General features: G+C 39.7%; 1 protein-coding gene across 1 annotated transcript in view; it reads left to right on the forward strand.

The window, feature by feature from the left end:
• Positions 1-19,230, forward strand: part of LOC126248502 (protein unc-79 homolog) — an 875,350-nt gene that overhangs the window by 456,845 nt on the left and 399,275 nt on the right. Inside the window, exons 29-31 of the mRNA XM_049949540.1 lie at positions 8,975-9,116; positions 12,131-12,428; positions 17,671-17,761. Coding sequence (XP_049805497.1) covers positions 8,975-9,116; positions 12,131-12,428; positions 17,671-17,761 — 531 coding nt within the window. The remainder of the gene's footprint in view (positions 1-8,974; positions 9,117-12,130; positions 12,429-17,670; positions 17,762-19,230) is intronic.

Here is a 19,230-nt window from a genome sequence, read left to right on the forward strand (position 1 = left end):
GTGGGCATTCTGGTGAGATCCTCTCCTGGAACTGCAGGTTATGTAGCAAGAGTAAGTTGATAGAGGAGCAGGAGCGTAAGATCTGTGCCCTTCAGGTGCAGTTGAAAAACGCACAGGAGGAGCTAGATAGGATGAGGAGGGAGAAGGGGGTTGGGGAATGGGAGCTGGCTGTTGGCAAGAGATCTGCTAGGAGAAGAAGATTTTCAGATAGTTTTACTATTGGTGTTTGTAATACACTCCTGGAAATGGAAAAAAGAACACATTGACACCGGTGTGTCAGACCCACCATACTTGCTCCGGACACTGCGAGAGGGCTGTACAAGCAATGATCACACGCACGGCACAGCGGACACACCAGAAACCGCGGTGTCGGCCGTCGAATGGCGCTAGCTGCGCAGCATTTGTGCACCGCCGCCGTCAGTGTCAGCCAGTTTGCCGTGGCATACGGAGCTCCATCGCAGTCTTTAACACTGGTAGCATGCCGCGACAGCGTGGACGTGAACCGTATGTGCAGTTGACGGACTTTGAGCGAGGGCGTTTAGTGGGCATGCGGGAGGCCGGGTGGACGTACCGCCGAATTGCTCAACACGTGGGGCGTGAGGTCTCCACAGTACATCGATGTTGTCGCCAGTGGTCGGCAGAAGGTGCACGTGCCCGTCGACCTGGGACCGGACCGCAGCGACGCACGGATGCTCGCCAAGACAGTAGGATCCTACGCAGTGCCGTAGGGGACCGCACCGCCACTTCCCAGCAAATTAGGGACACTGTTGCTCCTGGGGTATCGGCGAGGACCGTTCGCAACCGTCTCCATGAAGTTGGGCTACGGTCCCGCACACCGTTAGGCCGTCTTCCGCTCACGCCCCAACATCGTGCAGCCCGCCTCCAGTGGTGTCGCGACAGGCGTGAATGGAGGGACGAATGGAGACGTGTCGTCTTCAGCAATGAGAGTCGCTTCTGCCTTGGTGCCAATGATGGTCGTATGCGTGTTTGGCGCCGTGCAGGTGAGCGCCACAATCAGGACTGCATACGACCGAGGCACACAGGGCCAACACCCGGCATCATGGTGTGGGGAGCGATCTCCTACACTGGCCGTACACCACTGGTGATCGTCGAGGGGACACTGAATAGTGCACGGTACATCCAAACCGTCATCGAACCCATCGTTCTACCATTCCTAGACCGGCAAGGGAACTTGCTGTTCCAACAGGACAATGCACGTCCGCATGTATCCCGTGCCACCCAACGTGCTCTAGAAGGTGTAAGTCAACTACCCTGGCCAGCAATATCTCCGGATCTGTCCCCCATTTAGCATGTTTGGGACTGGATGAAGAGTCGTCCCACGCGGTCTGCACGTCCAGCACGAACGCTGGTCCAACTGAGGCGCCAGGTGGAAATGGCATGGCAAGCCGTTCCACAGGACTACATCCAGCATCTCTACGATCGTCTCCATGGGAGAATAGCAGCCTGCATTGCTGCGAAAGGTGGATATACACTGTACTAGTGCCGACATTGTGCATGCTCTGTTGCCTGTGTCTATGTGCCTGTGGTTCTGTCAGTGTGATCATGTGATGTATCTGACCCCAGGAATGTGTCAATAAAGTTTCCCCTTCCTGGGACAATGAATTCACGGTGTTCTTATTTCAATTTCCAGGAGTGTAGATATGACCAACTGTCTGAGTCTAGTGGAGAGGAATCTCTAGTAGCTGTAGATGTAGGAAGTATGCAGCAGACCTCAGCAGTTTCGGTGGCTAGGACAGTTGTAAAGTCTAAGAGAAAGAAGAAGGTTCTGCTGTTAGGTAGTTCTCATGGTAGAGATGTAGGCCAGCAGTTGCAGGACGTTTTGGGGAGTGAGTACCAGGTCACCTGCATTGTGAAGCCTAATGCAGGATTGGCTCAGGTGACTTTTAACATAGGGGGGTTATGTAGGGATTTTACTAAAGAGGATCAGGTAGTGATTGTGGGTGGGGCTGGTAATAGTATTGATAGGGATGGGGAGTATGACATAGATGGTGACCTGGAAAAGATAGCCACTCAGACTGGCAACACGAATGTGCATTTCGTGGAACTGTTTCAGCGTCACGATCGTCCTCATCTTACTACAGCCGTCAGGCGTAATAACATGAGACTTGGGGGTGCGCTGATGACAGATGGCATGAGTCACATTTCAGTGGTGTCGGTGGAGTCTATCAGCAGGACGGGTTTCACTAGACATGGCCTGCACGTCAACAGGTATGGGAAGGGGAGGTTGGCAAAACTTATAGGTGACAGCATAGGTGGGGGTGGTGGGATCACTCATGGGAAAATTCCGGTAGTTGTGGGTGTTAGAGCTGTACCTTTTTTAGATTGAAGTCAGCTGATAGTTATTCCTGCTTAAGGGAAGTCTCTCTAACAAAGAAACCACTTTCGACAAAGCTTGGGTATCTGATTAATGAGGGAATTAGTATATTTCATCAAAATATACAAGGTATTAGAGATAAAGTTAGTGAACTGCTTATAGATGTTGACTCTGAAATTATTGGTATATCTGAACACTTCTTAAATAAGGAGATAATTCAGAGGCTTCCTTTACCAGGATACAGGTTGGCTGGCAGCTTTTCTAGGAGCTCTTTGCGGTGTGGGGGAGTAGCCATGTATGTGAAAAACGGTATCCCATTTGAGTCAATTGATGTTTCAAAGTACTGCACTGAAAAGGTGTTTGAATGTTGTGCAGGTGTGGTTAAATTTAGTGGAGCTAAACTTCTTACTGTTGTTATTTATAGATCCCCAGACTCCGATTTCACAACATTTTTGCTAAAGCTAGACGAGGTTCTTGGTTCACTTTATAGGAAATACAAAAAGTTAGTTATATGTGGTGATGTCAATATTAATTGTATAAGTGATTGTGCAAGGAAAAGGATGCTGGTAGACCTCCTTAATTCATATAATCTTATGCAAACCGTATTCTTTCCAACGAGAGTGCAAGGGAACAGTAGAACAACCATAGACAATATTTTTGTTCATTCGTCATTATTAGACGGGCATTCTGTTAGCAAAAAGGTGAATGGCCTTTCAGATCATGATGGACAAATTTTAAGTCTAAAAGATTTTTGTGCTGCAACACATGTTAAATATAGTTACCAACTTTTTAGGAAAGCCGATCCAGTTGCTGTACAGACTTTTGTAAACCTTATCAAGGAACAAGAGTGGCAAGATGTTTATAGTGCTGATACAGTAGACGATAAATATAATGCTTTCCTCAAGACTTTTCTCGTGCTCTTTGAAAGTTGCTTTCCGTTAGAACGTTCAAAACAGGGTACTAGCACAAACAGGCAGCCTGGGTGGCTGACTAAAGGGATAAGAATATCTTGTAGAACAAAGTGGCAATTATATCAAAACGTTAGAAACAGTCACAATCTAAATGCAGCAGCCCATTACAAACAGTATTGTAAGGTGCTTAAAAAAGTTATTAGGAAGGCAAAAAGTATGTGGTATGCAGATAGAATAGCTAAGTCTCAGGATAAAATTAAAACCATATGGTCAGTCGTAAAGGAAGTGGCTGGTCTGCAGAGACAGGTCGAGAATATAGAATCAGTGCGTAGTGGGGATGTCCGTGTTACTGATAAGTCGCATATATGTACAGTACTTAATAATCACTTTCTGAATATAGCAGGTGAACTAAATAGAAACCTAGTCCCAACAGGGAATCATATAGCGCTCTTAGAAAAAAGTGTTCCGAGACTGTTACCTGAAATGCTCCTCCATGATACTGACAAGAGGGAGATTGAGTTAACAATTAAATCACTAAAGACCAAGAACTCTCATGGATATGATGGGGTATCTAGCAGAATACTGAAGTATTGTTCCACATATGTTAGCTCAGTGCTTAGCCATATCTGTAACTTTTCCTTTAGGAGTGGTCGGTTTCCTGACCAATTAAAGTACTCGGTAGTGAAGCCACTTTATAAAAAGGGAGACAGGGATAATGTTGACAGTTATAGACCTATTTCTATGCCATCGGTGTTTGCTAAAGTTATCGAGAGGTTTGTATATACAAGGTTACTGCAGCATTTAAATTCACATAATTTGCTGTCAAATGTACAGTTTGGTTTTAGAAATGGCTTAACAACTGAAAATGCTATAGTCTCTTTTCTCTGTGAGGTTTTGGACGGATTAAATAAAAGGTTGCGAACGTTAGGTGTTTTCTTTGATTTAACGAAGGCTTTTGACTGTGTTGACCACAAAATATTACTGCAGAAGTTGGAACATTATGGAGTAAGGGGAGTAGCTTACAATTGGTTCGCCTCCTACTTTAAGAACAGAAAGCAGAAAGTAATCCTCTGCAATATTGAGAGTGGTAATGATGTTCAGTCCCAATGGGGCACTGTTAAATGGCGCGTTCCCCAAGGGTCGGTGCTGGGGCCACTGCTGTTTCTTATTTATATAAATGATATGCCTTCTAGTACTACAGGTGATTCAAAAATATTTCTGTTTGCTGATGACACCACCTTGGTAGTGAAGGATCTTGGGTGTAATATTGAAACATTATCAAATAATGTAGTTCATGATATAAGTTCATGGCTTGTGGAAAATAATTTGATGCTAAATCACAGTAAGACTCAGTTTTTACAGTTTCTAACTCACAATTCAACAAGAACTGACATTTTAATCAGACAGAATGGGCATGTTATAAGCGAGACGGAACAGTTCAAGTTCCGAGGCGTACGGATAGATAGTAAGCTGTTGTGGAAATCCCATGTTCAGGATCTTGTTCAGAAACGAAATGCCTCTTTATTTACCATTAGAACAGTATCTGAAATAAGTGACATTTCAACACGAAAAGTAGTATACTTCGCATATTTTCATACGCTTATGTCATATGGTATTATTTTTTGGGGTAATTCTTCTGATTCAAAAAGGGTATTTTTGGCTCAAAAACGGGCTGTTCGAGCTATGTATGGTGTAAGTTCGAAAACCTCTTGTCAACCCCTATTCAATAGTCTGGGAATTTTGACATTGCCCTCACAGTATGTATTTTCTTTAATGTCGTTTGTTGTTAGCAATATTAGCTTATTCCCAAGAGTTAGCAGCTTTCACTCAGTTAATACTAGGCAGAAATCAAATCTGCATGTGGAATGCACTTCCTTGACTCTTGTGCAGAAAGGAGTGCAGTATTCTGCTGCATCCATTTTCAATAAGCTACCACAAGAACTCAAAACTCTTAGCAGTAGCCCAAACACTTTTAAGTCTAAACTGAAGAGTTTCCTCATGGCTCACTCCTTCTATTCTGTCGAGGAGCTCCTGGAAGAGCTAAAAAATTAAGCAAATTCCAGTGTTACTTTCTTGATTTTCTTTATTTAAACTAACGACTTGTCGCCTGAATATGTTTCTTATATTTCATTTCATCTGTTTCTACAATCGTGTTATAATTTCATGTATTGACTCGTTCCATGACCATGGAGACTTCTCCTAAATGTGGTCCCACGGAACAATAAAAAAATAAATAAAAATAAATAAATAACGTCGATCAGTTGTAGAATTTTGGAACACGTATTATGTTCGAGTATAATGACTTTCCTGGAGACTAGAAATCTACTCTGTAGGAATCAGCATGGGTTTCGAAAAAGACGGTCGTGCGAAACCCAGCTCGCGCTATTCGTCCATGAGACTCAGAGGGCCATTGACACGGGTTCACAGGTAGATGCTGTGTTTCTTGACTTCCACAAGGCGTTTGATACAGTTCCCCACAGTCATTTAATGAACAAAGTAAGAGCATATGGACTATCAGACCAATTGTGTGATTGGATTGAAGAGTTCCTAGATAACAGAACGCAGCATGTCATTCTCAATGGAGAGAAGTCTTCCGAAGTAAGAGTGATTTCAGGTGTGCCGCAGGGTAGTGTCATAGGACCATTGCTATTCACAATATACATAAATGACCTTGTGGATGACATCGGAAGTTCACTGAGGCTTTTTGCAGATGATGCTGTGGTGTATTGAGAGGTTGTAACAATGAAAAATTGTACTGAAATGCAGGAGGATCTGCAGCGAATTGACGCATTGTGCAGGGAATGGCAATCGAATCTCAATGTAGACAAGTGTAATGTGCTGCGAATACATAGAAAGATAGATCCCTTATCATTTAGCTACAAAATAGCGGGTCAGCAACTGGAAGCAGTTAATTCCATAAATTATCTGGGAGTACGCATTAGGAGTGATTTAAAATGGAATGATCATATACAGTTGATCGTTGGTAAAGCAGATGCCAGACTGAGATTCATTGGAAGAATCCTAAGGAAATGCAATCCGAAAACAAAGGAAGTAGGTTACAGTACGCTTGTTCGCCAACTGCTTGAATACTGCTCAGGAGTGTGGAATCCGTACCAGATAGGGTTGATAGAAGAGATAGAGAAGATCCAATGGAGAGCAGTGCACTTCGTTACAGGATCATTTAGTAATCACGAAAGCGTTACGGAGATGATAGATAAACTCCAGTGGAAGACTCTGTGGGAGAGACGCTCAGTAGCTCGGTACGGGCTTTTGTTTAAGTTTCGAGAACATACCTTCACCGAAGAGTCAAGCAGTATATTGCTCCCTCCTACGTATATCTCGCGAAGAGACCATGAGGATAAAACCATTAGCCACAGAGATGTTCTCTAGCAAAAGTGTTGTTTCCCAGTGCCTTATCAGTAAATGATGTCTGCAACTAAGCCTGTTTATCTGTTCTAAATCAAATTACCACATTTAATATTCCCAGGTATTTGTATGACATGAATGTCTCAAGTTATTATTCATAAATCTGCAGTTACATTTTTTAATTTCACGAAGGTGACACTTGTTAATAGTTAGTTAATAGTCTTAGTGCCAGGTTGATATATTTTCATAATCAGATTTGGTATTACTGTAAATATCACTGTATAAGTATATGTCATAGAGAATCACAACTGCAAAATATCAGAGAATGAAGCAAGTACTAACCACTAAGTCATAGGCCAACACACACACCCATGCCCGAGGGAGGACTTGAACCTCCGAAGAGGAATATATATTCTTAGTATAAATATCTTATGTAAATGCCCTTGTAGATAGCGTTGGTAGCCCTCTGAGGCTGTTAATGGATGGTGCTATTGTAGTGCAAAGGTTGAATCACTGGAAAATGACTGTAAAGTGTAGGTACACTGAAGTGTCAATGAAACTGGTATAGGCATGCATATTCAAATACAGAGGTATGTAAACATGCAAAATACTGCACTGCAGTCAGTGAGTTTGAAAGTGGTGTTATAGTCTGTTCATGAGCGATGGGAGGCAGCATCTCCGAGGTAGCGATGAAGTGGGGATCTTCCTGTATGACCATTTCATGAGTGCACTGTGAATATCAGGAATCTGGTAAAACATCAAATCTCTGATATTGCTGTGGCCAGAAATAGATTCTGCAAGAATGGAATCAATGACGACTGAGGAGAATCATTCAACGTGGCAGAAGTGCAACCCTTCCTCAAATTACTTTAGATTTCGAAGCTGGACCATCAACAAGTGTCAGCATGTGAATCATTCAATGAAAAATCATTGATATGGGCTTTTGGAGCCCACTCATGTACCCTTGATGACTGCACAAGACAAAGGTTTATGCCTTGTGTGGGGCCCTTGACCACTGACATTGGACTGTTAATGACTGGAAACATGTTACCTGCTCAGTCAAGTCTCATTTCAAATGGTATTGGGCTGATGGACATGTGTGGGTATGGAGACAACCTCATAAATCCATGGACACTGAATGCAAGCAAGGAACTGTTCAAGCTGGTGGAGGCTCTGTAATGGTGTGTGTGTGGGGGGGGGGGGGGGGGGGCGGCAGGGGGGGGGGTGCGGTTTGAGTGATATGGGCCACCTGATACATCTAGATACTACTCTGACAGGTGACACATACATAAGCATCCTGTCTGATTGCCTGCATCCGTTCATGTCCATTGTGTATTCTGACAGACTTGGGCAATTCCGGCAGGACAATGCTACAACCCACACATCCAGAATTGCTACAGAGTGGCTCCAGGAACACTCTTATGGATTTAAACACTTATGCTGGCCACCAAACTCCCCATACATGAACATTATTGAACATATCTGGGATGTCTTGCAACATGCTATTCATTAGAGATTTCTACACCCTTGTACTCTTATGAATTTATGGACAGCCCTGCAGGATTCATGGTGTCAGTTCCCTCCAACACTACTTCACACATTAGTCAGTCCATGCCATGCCATTTTGTGGCAGTTCTGCATGCTTGTTGGAGCCCTACACGATATTAGGCATGTGTACAAATTTCCTTGGCTCTTTAGTGTAGATCTCCAACTGACAAGGGGTTTGTGCAAAGACTGGTACTTGGCACTCAACCTAACATATTGTACTGCAATGCATATAAGTAAAATTGTTTGATTACATCTTGATTCATCAATCAAAGGAATCAGTTATCATAGGCAAACATATATGGGTCCATCCATACAGTGCAGTGTTAGATCAGAAAATTATTCAAAAAGTTGTAGGGAATGCTGATGGCAGACTCTGATTGAACAGAAGGATACTAAGGAGGCACACTACATCCACAAAAACGATGCATGTAAATCTTACAGACAACTGCTTCTTGCATGTTGTCTGTCCACATTTGGAGCTATTCTTTACAAATTTTGATACTGATGCAAAACAATATAGGTGACCATGTCCCAATTCAAGCTGATAGAACAATAACTGTTCAAAACCATGACCACCAATACATTATAGCTTCTAATACAGTAGATTTGGTTAAACATATTTATTCTTCCAACTTATTGTTCATTCCTAATATTGGTGTGCTTCAGCTAGACATATGTAAATATTATTCTCATATCTCAAAACATTCTGTTTGGATTGCCTTTATAATATACCTAGTTTTTAACACAGAGCTGTCATCATTTAAGTTATTGTTATCATTGTACAAGTTGTAAATGGTAACTTTTCTGTTTCCAGTACCAGTATAATCAACCTCCACACAGTGGCCAACTTCAGTCACTTATCAAAATTGTGCTGAATACATTGGACTCACAACATCATCAGTGTCGTCATATACCTGCAACTCTAGTTATGGGAACATTGCCATCTCGTTCTGAAGGTTAGTTTCACTCTTGTATAATGAATTTTTGTTATCTTGTTTATGAGTGGCAATATTCTTGCCAGTAATATTCTTCTCAATGTGTCACTGAATTGTACATCACTCTATTAATGGTTCATCCATTATAAAGGTAAAAGTAAAGTTGTATCAGTAATGCATTACTGGCTGGGATTCCACTTGGGTTTTCAGCCAATTTTAAAAGTTTCCTTATTCACATTTCACTGGCCACAAATTCACTATGAAACCATAAGTGTTTTGTGATTAATGTATCTGTTTCATCTAGGGGATTTTATTGAGTGCTTGTAAATTATGTTGTGTAAAATAGCTTGTGAAACTCAATGTCAGTACTCGCCTTGAGTAATACCAATGAGTCCAATAATATTCATCTTCACACCTGACAAACACTGCTATATTCTTAGAGAGTGTAAATGACACAGAGGAAGAGCTCATGGAATATGCATCACTTTGGAAGGTGCTATGGTGCTGTGCACATCATCACCAATTGTGCATCTGCTGTGTGTCACATAGACTTTGCACCTCTCAACCTATTTCCCATAAAAGGTGCAGCACAGACTGGCAACTGTTTTTTATTCTTGTTACATATGTTATGTTAAATGCTCAGATTGGGCCTCTGTACAAGACTTCACTCTTCACAAACTTTCTATATAAACCTTTTTATCAGTACTAGACTTGATGTGGATTTGTATTGTATTCAGTTTGGTCCATTAATTCTCACATGTACATTACTGCACATTGTATAATCACGTCTTGTTCTTGGTGTTCAGACCATGTCAAATTGGAGTTAAAACTTGAGCTTTCACTTATTGTCACATTTTGTTCAGGTGTTGACTTCCTTTATAGTTTTGTTCAAGCTTGTAGTTCATCAGGTGACATCACTTAGATTTCTAACATCTGCTAGTCATGGAATCTGCTTGGGAAAATGCAAGAAACTAGCCAAGTGGCACTGTGTTTCCCCTCCCACACTGGGCCACAGTTGAGGGACAGAAGTAGAACGGAGACCATCCACAGCATCTCCTATGCTCCAAAGAGTTACAATTTTTGCTTATACTCCTTTGAAGATGCTCTATATCAAGTGCTTGTCTCCAGGCACCACTCAGATTATAACCTTCACCTCTGTTAAAATTGACACTGCACATGCAAATTCCTACCACTCCTTTTAGTACTGAATCTCAGTAAGCTAACCGAGGGAGATGACCTTTGTTTTTCCAAAGTAAACTTTGTGCTCCTGTGTAACACTATATTCCTCTATTGATGATTCCAATTTTTGATCATTGAGATTATTTTATGCTAGGATCCTGCTGGAAAAAATCTTTGATGTCAGTATTGCAGATTGTTTTCATAATCCCGTAATGCCATTGGACTGTCTCCTGGCCCTGCATCATTCAGTGACAGTTCCTCCATACTATCATAGCTATGCATCAGTCACTCTGTGAATGCATTTGTTGCGGATAACAGTTACACACTGGTATTTTGGGAATAGATTATTGTATAGATGTTTGAGTAATGATGAACACAAAAGTCAGAATGCATTTTTACAGACAGTAATTGGTACCAACTGGTATTCCAAAGATTATGAAAGTGATAGAACAAAACTATTTCAATTTGCAGATGTGGGTCATGATTATCTCTATGACTTATTGTTTCATTAGACAGTTTTCTTTTGTTGACTGTTAAAATCTGTCATCATTATCTATTCTGTAACATTTATTACATGTAGCCTGTCTTCCCAGAAACTGCAAGAAATATTGCTGCTCTGCATATAGAGACCCTCCCCCCCCCCCCCCCCCCATTTATCTCTTATTCTTCTATTCCAACTGAGTGAGGTGTTAGAGAGATTAGCACACTAGACTCACATTCAGAAGGTTGACGGTTTCAATTCCAGTCCAGCCATCCAGAGCTAGGTTTCCTGCAATTACACTAAATTACTTAAGGGAAATGCTGGGACATTTCCTTTGAAAAGGGCATGGCTGATTTCCTTCCCCATCCTTTCCTAATCTGAGCCTGTCCTCTGTCTCTAATGACCTCATTGTCAATGACATGTTAAACTCTAATCTACTTACTTACCAGCCTTTTTCTTCTTCTTCTTCTTCTCCTTCTCCTTCTTCTTCTTCTTCGCCATCTCTTGTTCTTCCATTTATTTATTTATTCTTTGGAATTACTTACTGATGAAACAAGAGTCCATTATACCCATATCATTAACAAAAGGATTACTACATATCCTTTAGATAAAGCAACAAGTGGATAATATAATGGAAATAACATGATGTTAGAGATGTCGTTATCAGAAGCTGGAAGTCTGAAACAGAGGTCACATAAACAATCAATTATAGAGAGGGTACAGAATGACTGGAAAACTAAAGGAACAATGGTATTTACTTACTATTTATCTTAATCAGTGATAATATTAGTTGTAATCATGATTGAATTTTATCATGTTGAGAATTTATAGCAAGCCACATGTTTTACTTGGTAAAAAAACTTTCTATAGCCAATTCTTTTTTATTTTTGACAGTGATTTCCACAAATGTAAGTTTCACCTTGTGGTCCTCAAAAATTTTGTTACAGAACATATTCATTGTGAATTAGAACCTTATGCCATGTTGTCATGATGGTGCCACATTTTATCCACCATTATGACAACATGGCATGAGTTTCTAACTCACAATGAATACATTTTTTTAAAAAAATTTTGGAAGACCAGAAGATGACAGTTTCACCTGTCAAAACTGGCTGTCAAAAATAAAAAAGAATGTCTGCGATCATGGCTATAGAAGGTTTTTTACCATGTTTGTAATCATGATAATTATTTTGTGAAAATCAGTGTACATATCCAATGACTCCCCAGTGCAATTAACAGTCCACTTATTCACATGTAATATTTAGACTAATGGTCACTGTGGTTATTAACCTTCTGCTATTTAAGCTAGATAATACTAATTACTGTGCATTCATATGTTTTGAGATTGGTAATCTGTCCTGTCTGTTATGTACAGATCTGAATCAACCATCTTTGGGTGGAGACATAGATGGAGGTGGACAAGGTGGATGTGGATTTAGCAGTGGGAATGGTGGTCTCATCAACATTGGAAGTGGCAACACAGAAAAACTAGATACACCCCCACTATCCCCACTCTTTCCAGAAGAAGTGAATCCTCATATTGCAGTCACCCCTAGAGCTGGGAAAATAACAACACTTCACCATCAAAGGTCTTTGCCTAACTTTGAAATACGACACCATACCAATTTTCCAAGCAAATCATCCAGCTTTGAAAGAAGGATGCCAGAGTCAAGGTACTAATAATACATATAGTGCAGAATCTACAGCTAAATACTGTGCTTGATACATGCCTCACTGGTAGCTTAATAGCGCTGGGCCTATATAACTCACAAAAATTAAGCCTTTTAATGCTGACAATTTAATGTGACCAGTTATTTTAACTACCAATCTTATTAATTTTTATGATGTTTGGTCAGGTGATTGAGAATTTAATAATTAAACTGTAGTACAAAATGCCAATGAAATATGAATTTCCTATTTTGTAAGTAGTGAACATTGTACAGTGTTGCTGTGTATAATTTGTGCCATTTAGTTGATCTGATTTGCAATGACATTACTTTCTGAGAACTAGATGACCAAGCGTAACACCAGCTTAAAAGTCTTTATGGCCACTAATCTCATTCTCACACATTGGAATGTGTCAAAGTGTTCACTCAAGACCCCAGTAAGCCTCTTCATCAACTTCTCACCGTTACCAAACTTGCTGACATACACTGCCAGACAAAAAAACTAAAGCACTCAGAAGATATGGTGATTTTGTACATGTAGACACCATTGGCAGGTATGTAACTGATTAGAGTTGCAAATCTCTGTGGCAGGTAGAATGGCCACCATAGTGTAGTGTTGTCGCCAGGTCTTGTAGGGTATATAAGGAGCAAGAACTGCATCAGATGTTGAGTGATCGCTATGAACAACATGGAGATACTGCTTGCTTACAAGAGACAGTGGTATCAGTATCTGACAGAGTTTGAAAGGGGACATATTTTGTGTCTCCATTTGGGTGGCTGCTCAACTCTTATAATATTTATATTTCTGTGGCATTAGGATGTGACAGTAGCCTGATGTTGGAACTGCATGTGAGCAGTATTGCAGGCATACTAATCATAAAGGTTCCAGTCAACAACATCAGACTACCACAAGGGGGATTGCCCTCTTGTGCATATTTTAAACCCTGCACATCTCCACCTACCACCTAAGGATAAATAATGGACTCTGTGCAACTTTTGTGTCATCCTCACCATTGGTCAGAGACTAGCAGCAGCTGGACTAGGAAATGACAGTCCCATGCGTAAGCTGCTGTTAACATGACAATGCAAGAGGCTGCATCTGAAGTGTTGCTTTGCCCGGGGAGCTTGGGCTTTTGATGTATGGCATCACATTATGGCAGCAACTTCTGGACTTGATGGACATCTTGCATCTCATGTGACAGCTTTGTGGTGCAATTTTTCATTAGAACAATGCTCACCCACAAATAGCATGTGTCTGTGTGAATTGTCTGTGTGATGTTGAGGTACTTACATGACCACCAAGGCCCCTAGCGATCTGTCCATCTGTACCCCATAGAACATACAAGGGGGGACCCAAAAGAAACCGTACCCTTAGGGCACTGCCACTCGTAGATGAAGTGCAGGGTTCTCACACTAGATGGTGTTAGTAGAGACCTTCATGAAACAGCTGTGCAGACATTGTCAGTGTAGAGCTGAACGTGCAAGTGTGGTATTGTGTTTCTCTGACTGTTGGCGGGTTACCTCTGCGAAGTCATTATGGCAAGTTTAAAAGAACAAAGAGTGTGTGTGAAATTTTGTTTCCTGGTTAAAAAAACTGCAACAGAGACACACCAAATGCTTCAGGAAGCTTTCCAGGAGGACGCTATGAGCTGCACACAGGTTTTTGAGTGGTCTGGGCGCTTTAAACGTGGTGAGATGTGTGTTGAAGACCAAGCTCGTTCTGGACACCCTTTAACATCGCAATATGAGTAGAACATTGTAAAGGTCCACCAAAAGAGCAATGAGGATCGTCACCAAACGATTGACCAAATTTCAGCAGAGACAGGAGTCAGTTGGAGCTCATGCCAGTGGATTTTGAGTGAGGATTTGCACATGAGATGTGTTGCTGCTAAATTTGCTCCGCACCTTCTCACACAGGACCAAAAAACCATCTGCATGAATGTGCATCAGGACTTGAAAACAGATATTGCACGTGATCCAGACTTCTTGAACAAAGTCATTACAGGGGATGAGAATTGGTGTTATGGGTATGACCCAGAAACCAAGCAAGTGTCAAGCCAGTGGAGGACTCCAACTCTCCCAGACCAAAAAAAGCAAGGCAAATGAGGTCAAATGTGAAGACAATGATCATTGTCTTTTTTTGATGTTTGTGGAATTGTGCATCGCGAATTCATACCCCCTAGCCAGACTGTTAACCAGCACTTTTATTTGGATGTTTTAAGGTGTCTGCAAGAGGATGTGAGGAGGTAATGCCCGGAACTTTGGCGATCAGGTGACTGGTTTCTGCATCACGACAGCGCTCCGGCACACACGGCCTTACGAGTGACCCACTATTTGGCATCTCAGAGGTGGTCTGTTGTTCGCCACGTTCTGTATTCACCGGACATAGCCCCGTGTGACTTTTTCCTATTACCACAAATGAAAAAAACGCGAAAAGGGGAGCATTATGACGATGTGGAGGCAGTAAAAACAGCTTCTCAAAGGGCACTGGACAATATCAAACTTGAAGAGTACCAAACATGCTTCCAACAGTGGGAAAAAGAGACTTTACAAGTGCATCGCATGTAATGGAGAGTATTTTGAAGGTGACTAAAGTAATTTTGTAAAAAGGTTCATCAATAAATTTTTTATGACAACAATCTGGTTTCTTTTGGGTCCCCCCTCGTACGTGGGACCAGCTTGAACATCAACCCCATCACAGTGCAAATTAAGGACCAATTACAGCTTGCCATAGGGCTCTCTGACAACTGTTTTACATATCGATCTACAAGCTTTCCTGCATTGTACCAATCTCAGAATTCCTGTGAGACCTGCAATCCTTTCTCACCTTTCCTGCCCCATCCTTAACCTGCCTGCCAACATACTCATATTCCTAAGCTCAACCAACTTGCACATCCATTGTAGCTTGTTCCAGAGTTCCCATTGTAAAGTTTTATGCTCTTAAGGACCAATACTTTTAGACTGTTATCCACAGACCAGAAACATGAAATAATTCCCCAGTTGGCTCTCCACAATTTGGATGCCTTTATCACCTATTGTTATCTGTGTCAGCATCAATGCCATCTCCTTGTATACCAACATTTACAATTCAATTACATAGCATTTTCACCATCAAACATTACCTATCTCAAAGTATGGCTGTGTCCAAATTCACCAACTCCTTCCTGGCAACAATAACTATGTACACATCCTCAACCAAAACTTCTTCTTTTTTGAATGCAGAAGCTGCAAAATATTCAACAGCACATGCAGGGGCCTGTTCAGTGGCCAATTAGAATAATGTATAGTATGCTTTCAGAATTCTAATTCCTCCATGTTGTTTGAATTTGCTGATAACATATTTTCTACCTGAATTTGAAGTGCTGAGCTGCAATACAATCATGTTGTATAAAACCAAAAATGCCACACAAATGAATATACTGAAAATAATTATTAGCCACAAATGCTAGCAAAATTCTGCACCTGTGTACTCCTCTTTCTTATTATTTGTGTTGCATTACCTTCTCTGATTTCTTTACAGATCAAAATGGAATAACTTTTTTTTATACAAAATAACAATGAATTCTTTAATACTTAACTGCAGACTAATATTTTTATAATAGCTCATAGGTGTAAATAAATACAAATTTTCTGTTAAACCATTGGTATATTTATCCATTCACACACATTTGTATTTAAGACCAGCAGTTTTAATAAATAATTGGATTTTTTAAAATTCATTCTGACATGAGATCAGTTCAAATACAAGCAACCGACTGTCCAATAGCAATTTTTACAAACATAAATTGTCTGTTCAGGTAAAACATCCCATAGAATAAACACAATTATTTTTAAATAACATAAATAATTTAGCTGACAGTCCTTTCTGTTAACATAGAAATAAAGAAACAAAAAGTGATTATAAACTGTGAGAGTAATCTCCTTCTTGAAGTAGTCTTCTTGCTCATTTCAGAGGGACATAGTAACATGTGCTTGTACGTTCACAAATAGGATTTATTCTCCCAATCACAAATCAGTTTAACTTCTGATTGACAATAAATTCATTAACCAGGTAATAACATGAAGAAACTCTCCTTATGGTTCTGAGTCAAATTCATTTCTGTGTTCTATATAGATCTCCTTAGTTACCAAGTTCTGCAAACATGGAACTTCACTATAGATGGAGCTCTGCAGACTTTGAGCCCCTGCTTGCTTACCTGCTGTGACATCATGATGCCCCCAGAATATCTTCAACATAAATCACCAACTCACCAATCTTGACACAACCTAATTTTCTTTTTCCTATAAGTATTATTACATATATAATACATGTCATCTGTAGGGAGAGGAGTTATGGAGCTGAGTGGCCGTCTCAGGTAAACTTCAGAGGCAAAGTCACACCACTGTCATCTTTTGAGAATTTCTGCAGAACTGAAAACAAATGAGATAACTTGGTACAGGAAAAGTCAAACACAAAATAAAAGAAAAAAAAATCGGATGTAAGGATCAATGTGGATTCTACATTTACTGAATGTGTGAAATGCAGACTTGTGTTTTCATTAATGAGAATTAGCAGATTGTAGACAGAACAAACTAGGTTGATTCAGTGTTTAGTGTCTTGCAGAAAGCAGGAAGTGCAGTCACCCATGTAAAGAAGATTTGCCTGTGAAATATCAGAACATGTATGTGACTTAATAAACACTACCTAGCTAAAAGAAATCAGTATGATCCTCATATTGGAGAGGAAGTAGTGTCCAGCGTACCTCAAAGAAATGTGGTAGGAATACTGTAGTTTATGATGTACTGGGTGTTTCCATGATGATGATACAAAATTTGTTAGATAATGGTGTGTGAAAAATCTGTAACTATAATACAGTGATTGTAAATTACAGTTTCAACCAAAAAATTAAAAAGTTGACAGTCTAAATTACAATATATTATTAATTTTTAATTCCGGTATCCAGTTTTGGTCTGTGTGACTATCTTCAGACCAGAGTCTCAGATAACATGAAGAACTGTACATTGAGCTCCTCTGAGTATCAACTGTTACATGTCACCAGCTGCATAGTATGTTTAGTAATACTACTCATTTAAGACTACTGCTGTTGAATACATGATACTTCTTTATGCCACATGATCTGAACACAGTTTGTCATAAACAAAACCTGATACTTAACATATTATAACACATAAACTCTTTAACTCTGTGCTTTATTAACAAATTCAACATTGCTTTCAAATAACATAGAAATTTTTTCTTGTATTTTAGTTACTCAATTGAAGCAGAAACAACTGAATCAGAACTGGCAGCTATTCCAGAAAGTCCAAAATCTGATAGTACACTTCATGGCAGCATACAGGTAAATTTACATGCCCTTTTTATGGGTATTCCATTACTGTCTCTATAATGATCTAGTGTGCATCTTAATTCAGTATTTTATAACATGACAACTCGAAGGCATCACTAAGAACAAAAATAGAGATAAGTGTATGTTTTAATGATAACAGAATATAATTTATTGTATTGAAAGAATTTACTATAATGTCACATCATTAAATGTGGTAATAAATGAAAGTGCAGTACATAAAAACAATGATTACAAAATCCTGCAATGATTAGAAACACACTTTACATGTTGAAAAATGATGGCAGACAAGGAAGAATCATCCAAACATGGACCTATCCTATGATTACAAAATGAGTGAGTCACAGTCGTCATTTGTCAACTCATACAAATACTCATGTGTAAAAATTTGTGAGGATATGAAACGGAATGATTACTTTGTCTCAGTTTTAGGTGAAGCACATGACAGATGCAGTTCATTGGTGGAATATGAGAGGAATGCAATCAGTCATCATACAAACTGTGCACAGTGCCAGATTTGCACCTGGAGGCCAAAACTGGAACTAATTTTAGTACGGCATTAATCAGTTTTATATTAACACATTAACATATGTACCAAATTTCGCTGCCATATGATAATTACAATCCACACTGGACCTCTGTCAGTTGCTGCACTTTAATTTTAATTGCCCGGTGTATTAGGTTATGATATATCTGATACCCACTAAGTGTTTACTGCATTCCTGGATGCATAGGTTTACTGCTTCTTGATCACCAACTGAAACTACTTTCTAGTTTAAGGCTTAAAACTTTTGCACAATATATGTGAAATACCACAATAAATAATGTGCAATACATAATATTTTGTTAGATGAATTCTATTATTGCAGTTACTTTTCTGATTTCCCGATGGAAGAATGAAGTAATGTGCTAAACAAACCTTCTTCCTTGAAAACTATCTGCCATAAAACTATAGTAAGAGCACGTGATAACACCCAGTCAACTGAAATTCCATAAAAAATAAAACAATAAAAGTTTTGTGACTATATTATGTTTCAAGAGGTGAATTTGTGAGATAATAATCGCAATAGTAGAATAAAAATTAATTTAAAAAATTGACATAGGGATATGCGTAATAGTGGTGTAACTCAATACATTTGTAAAACATCTCAAAATATTTATTTATTTGTTTCTTCACCTTCAAACATTTTACATGTTATTGATCAAAATATTTAGGGGAAAGTTGGTTTAAGTGGTCACCCTAAGGATTATATTTTTCTTTGGCATGTCATAGATCAGCATATGTATTATACATGTATAAACTGTATACATCCCATAAGTATAAAACAGTTATTATTCAAATCCTCATTTTGTGGTGGAAAAGTGAACTGAAGTGAATGTTTCCAAAATGGTCATTTTACGTAGTAGATAGGACAAAGTGCTCAGAGACAGTGAAAAGGAAAAATAAGACTAAAATGAAGTGG

This window comes from Schistocerca nitens, chromosome 3 (assembly GCF_023898315.1).
Source record: "Schistocerca nitens isolate TAMUIC-IGC-003100 chromosome 3, iqSchNite1.1, whole genome shotgun sequence".
NCBI classification, from domain to species: Eukaryota; Metazoa; Arthropoda; class Insecta; order Orthoptera; family Acrididae; genus Schistocerca; species Schistocerca nitens.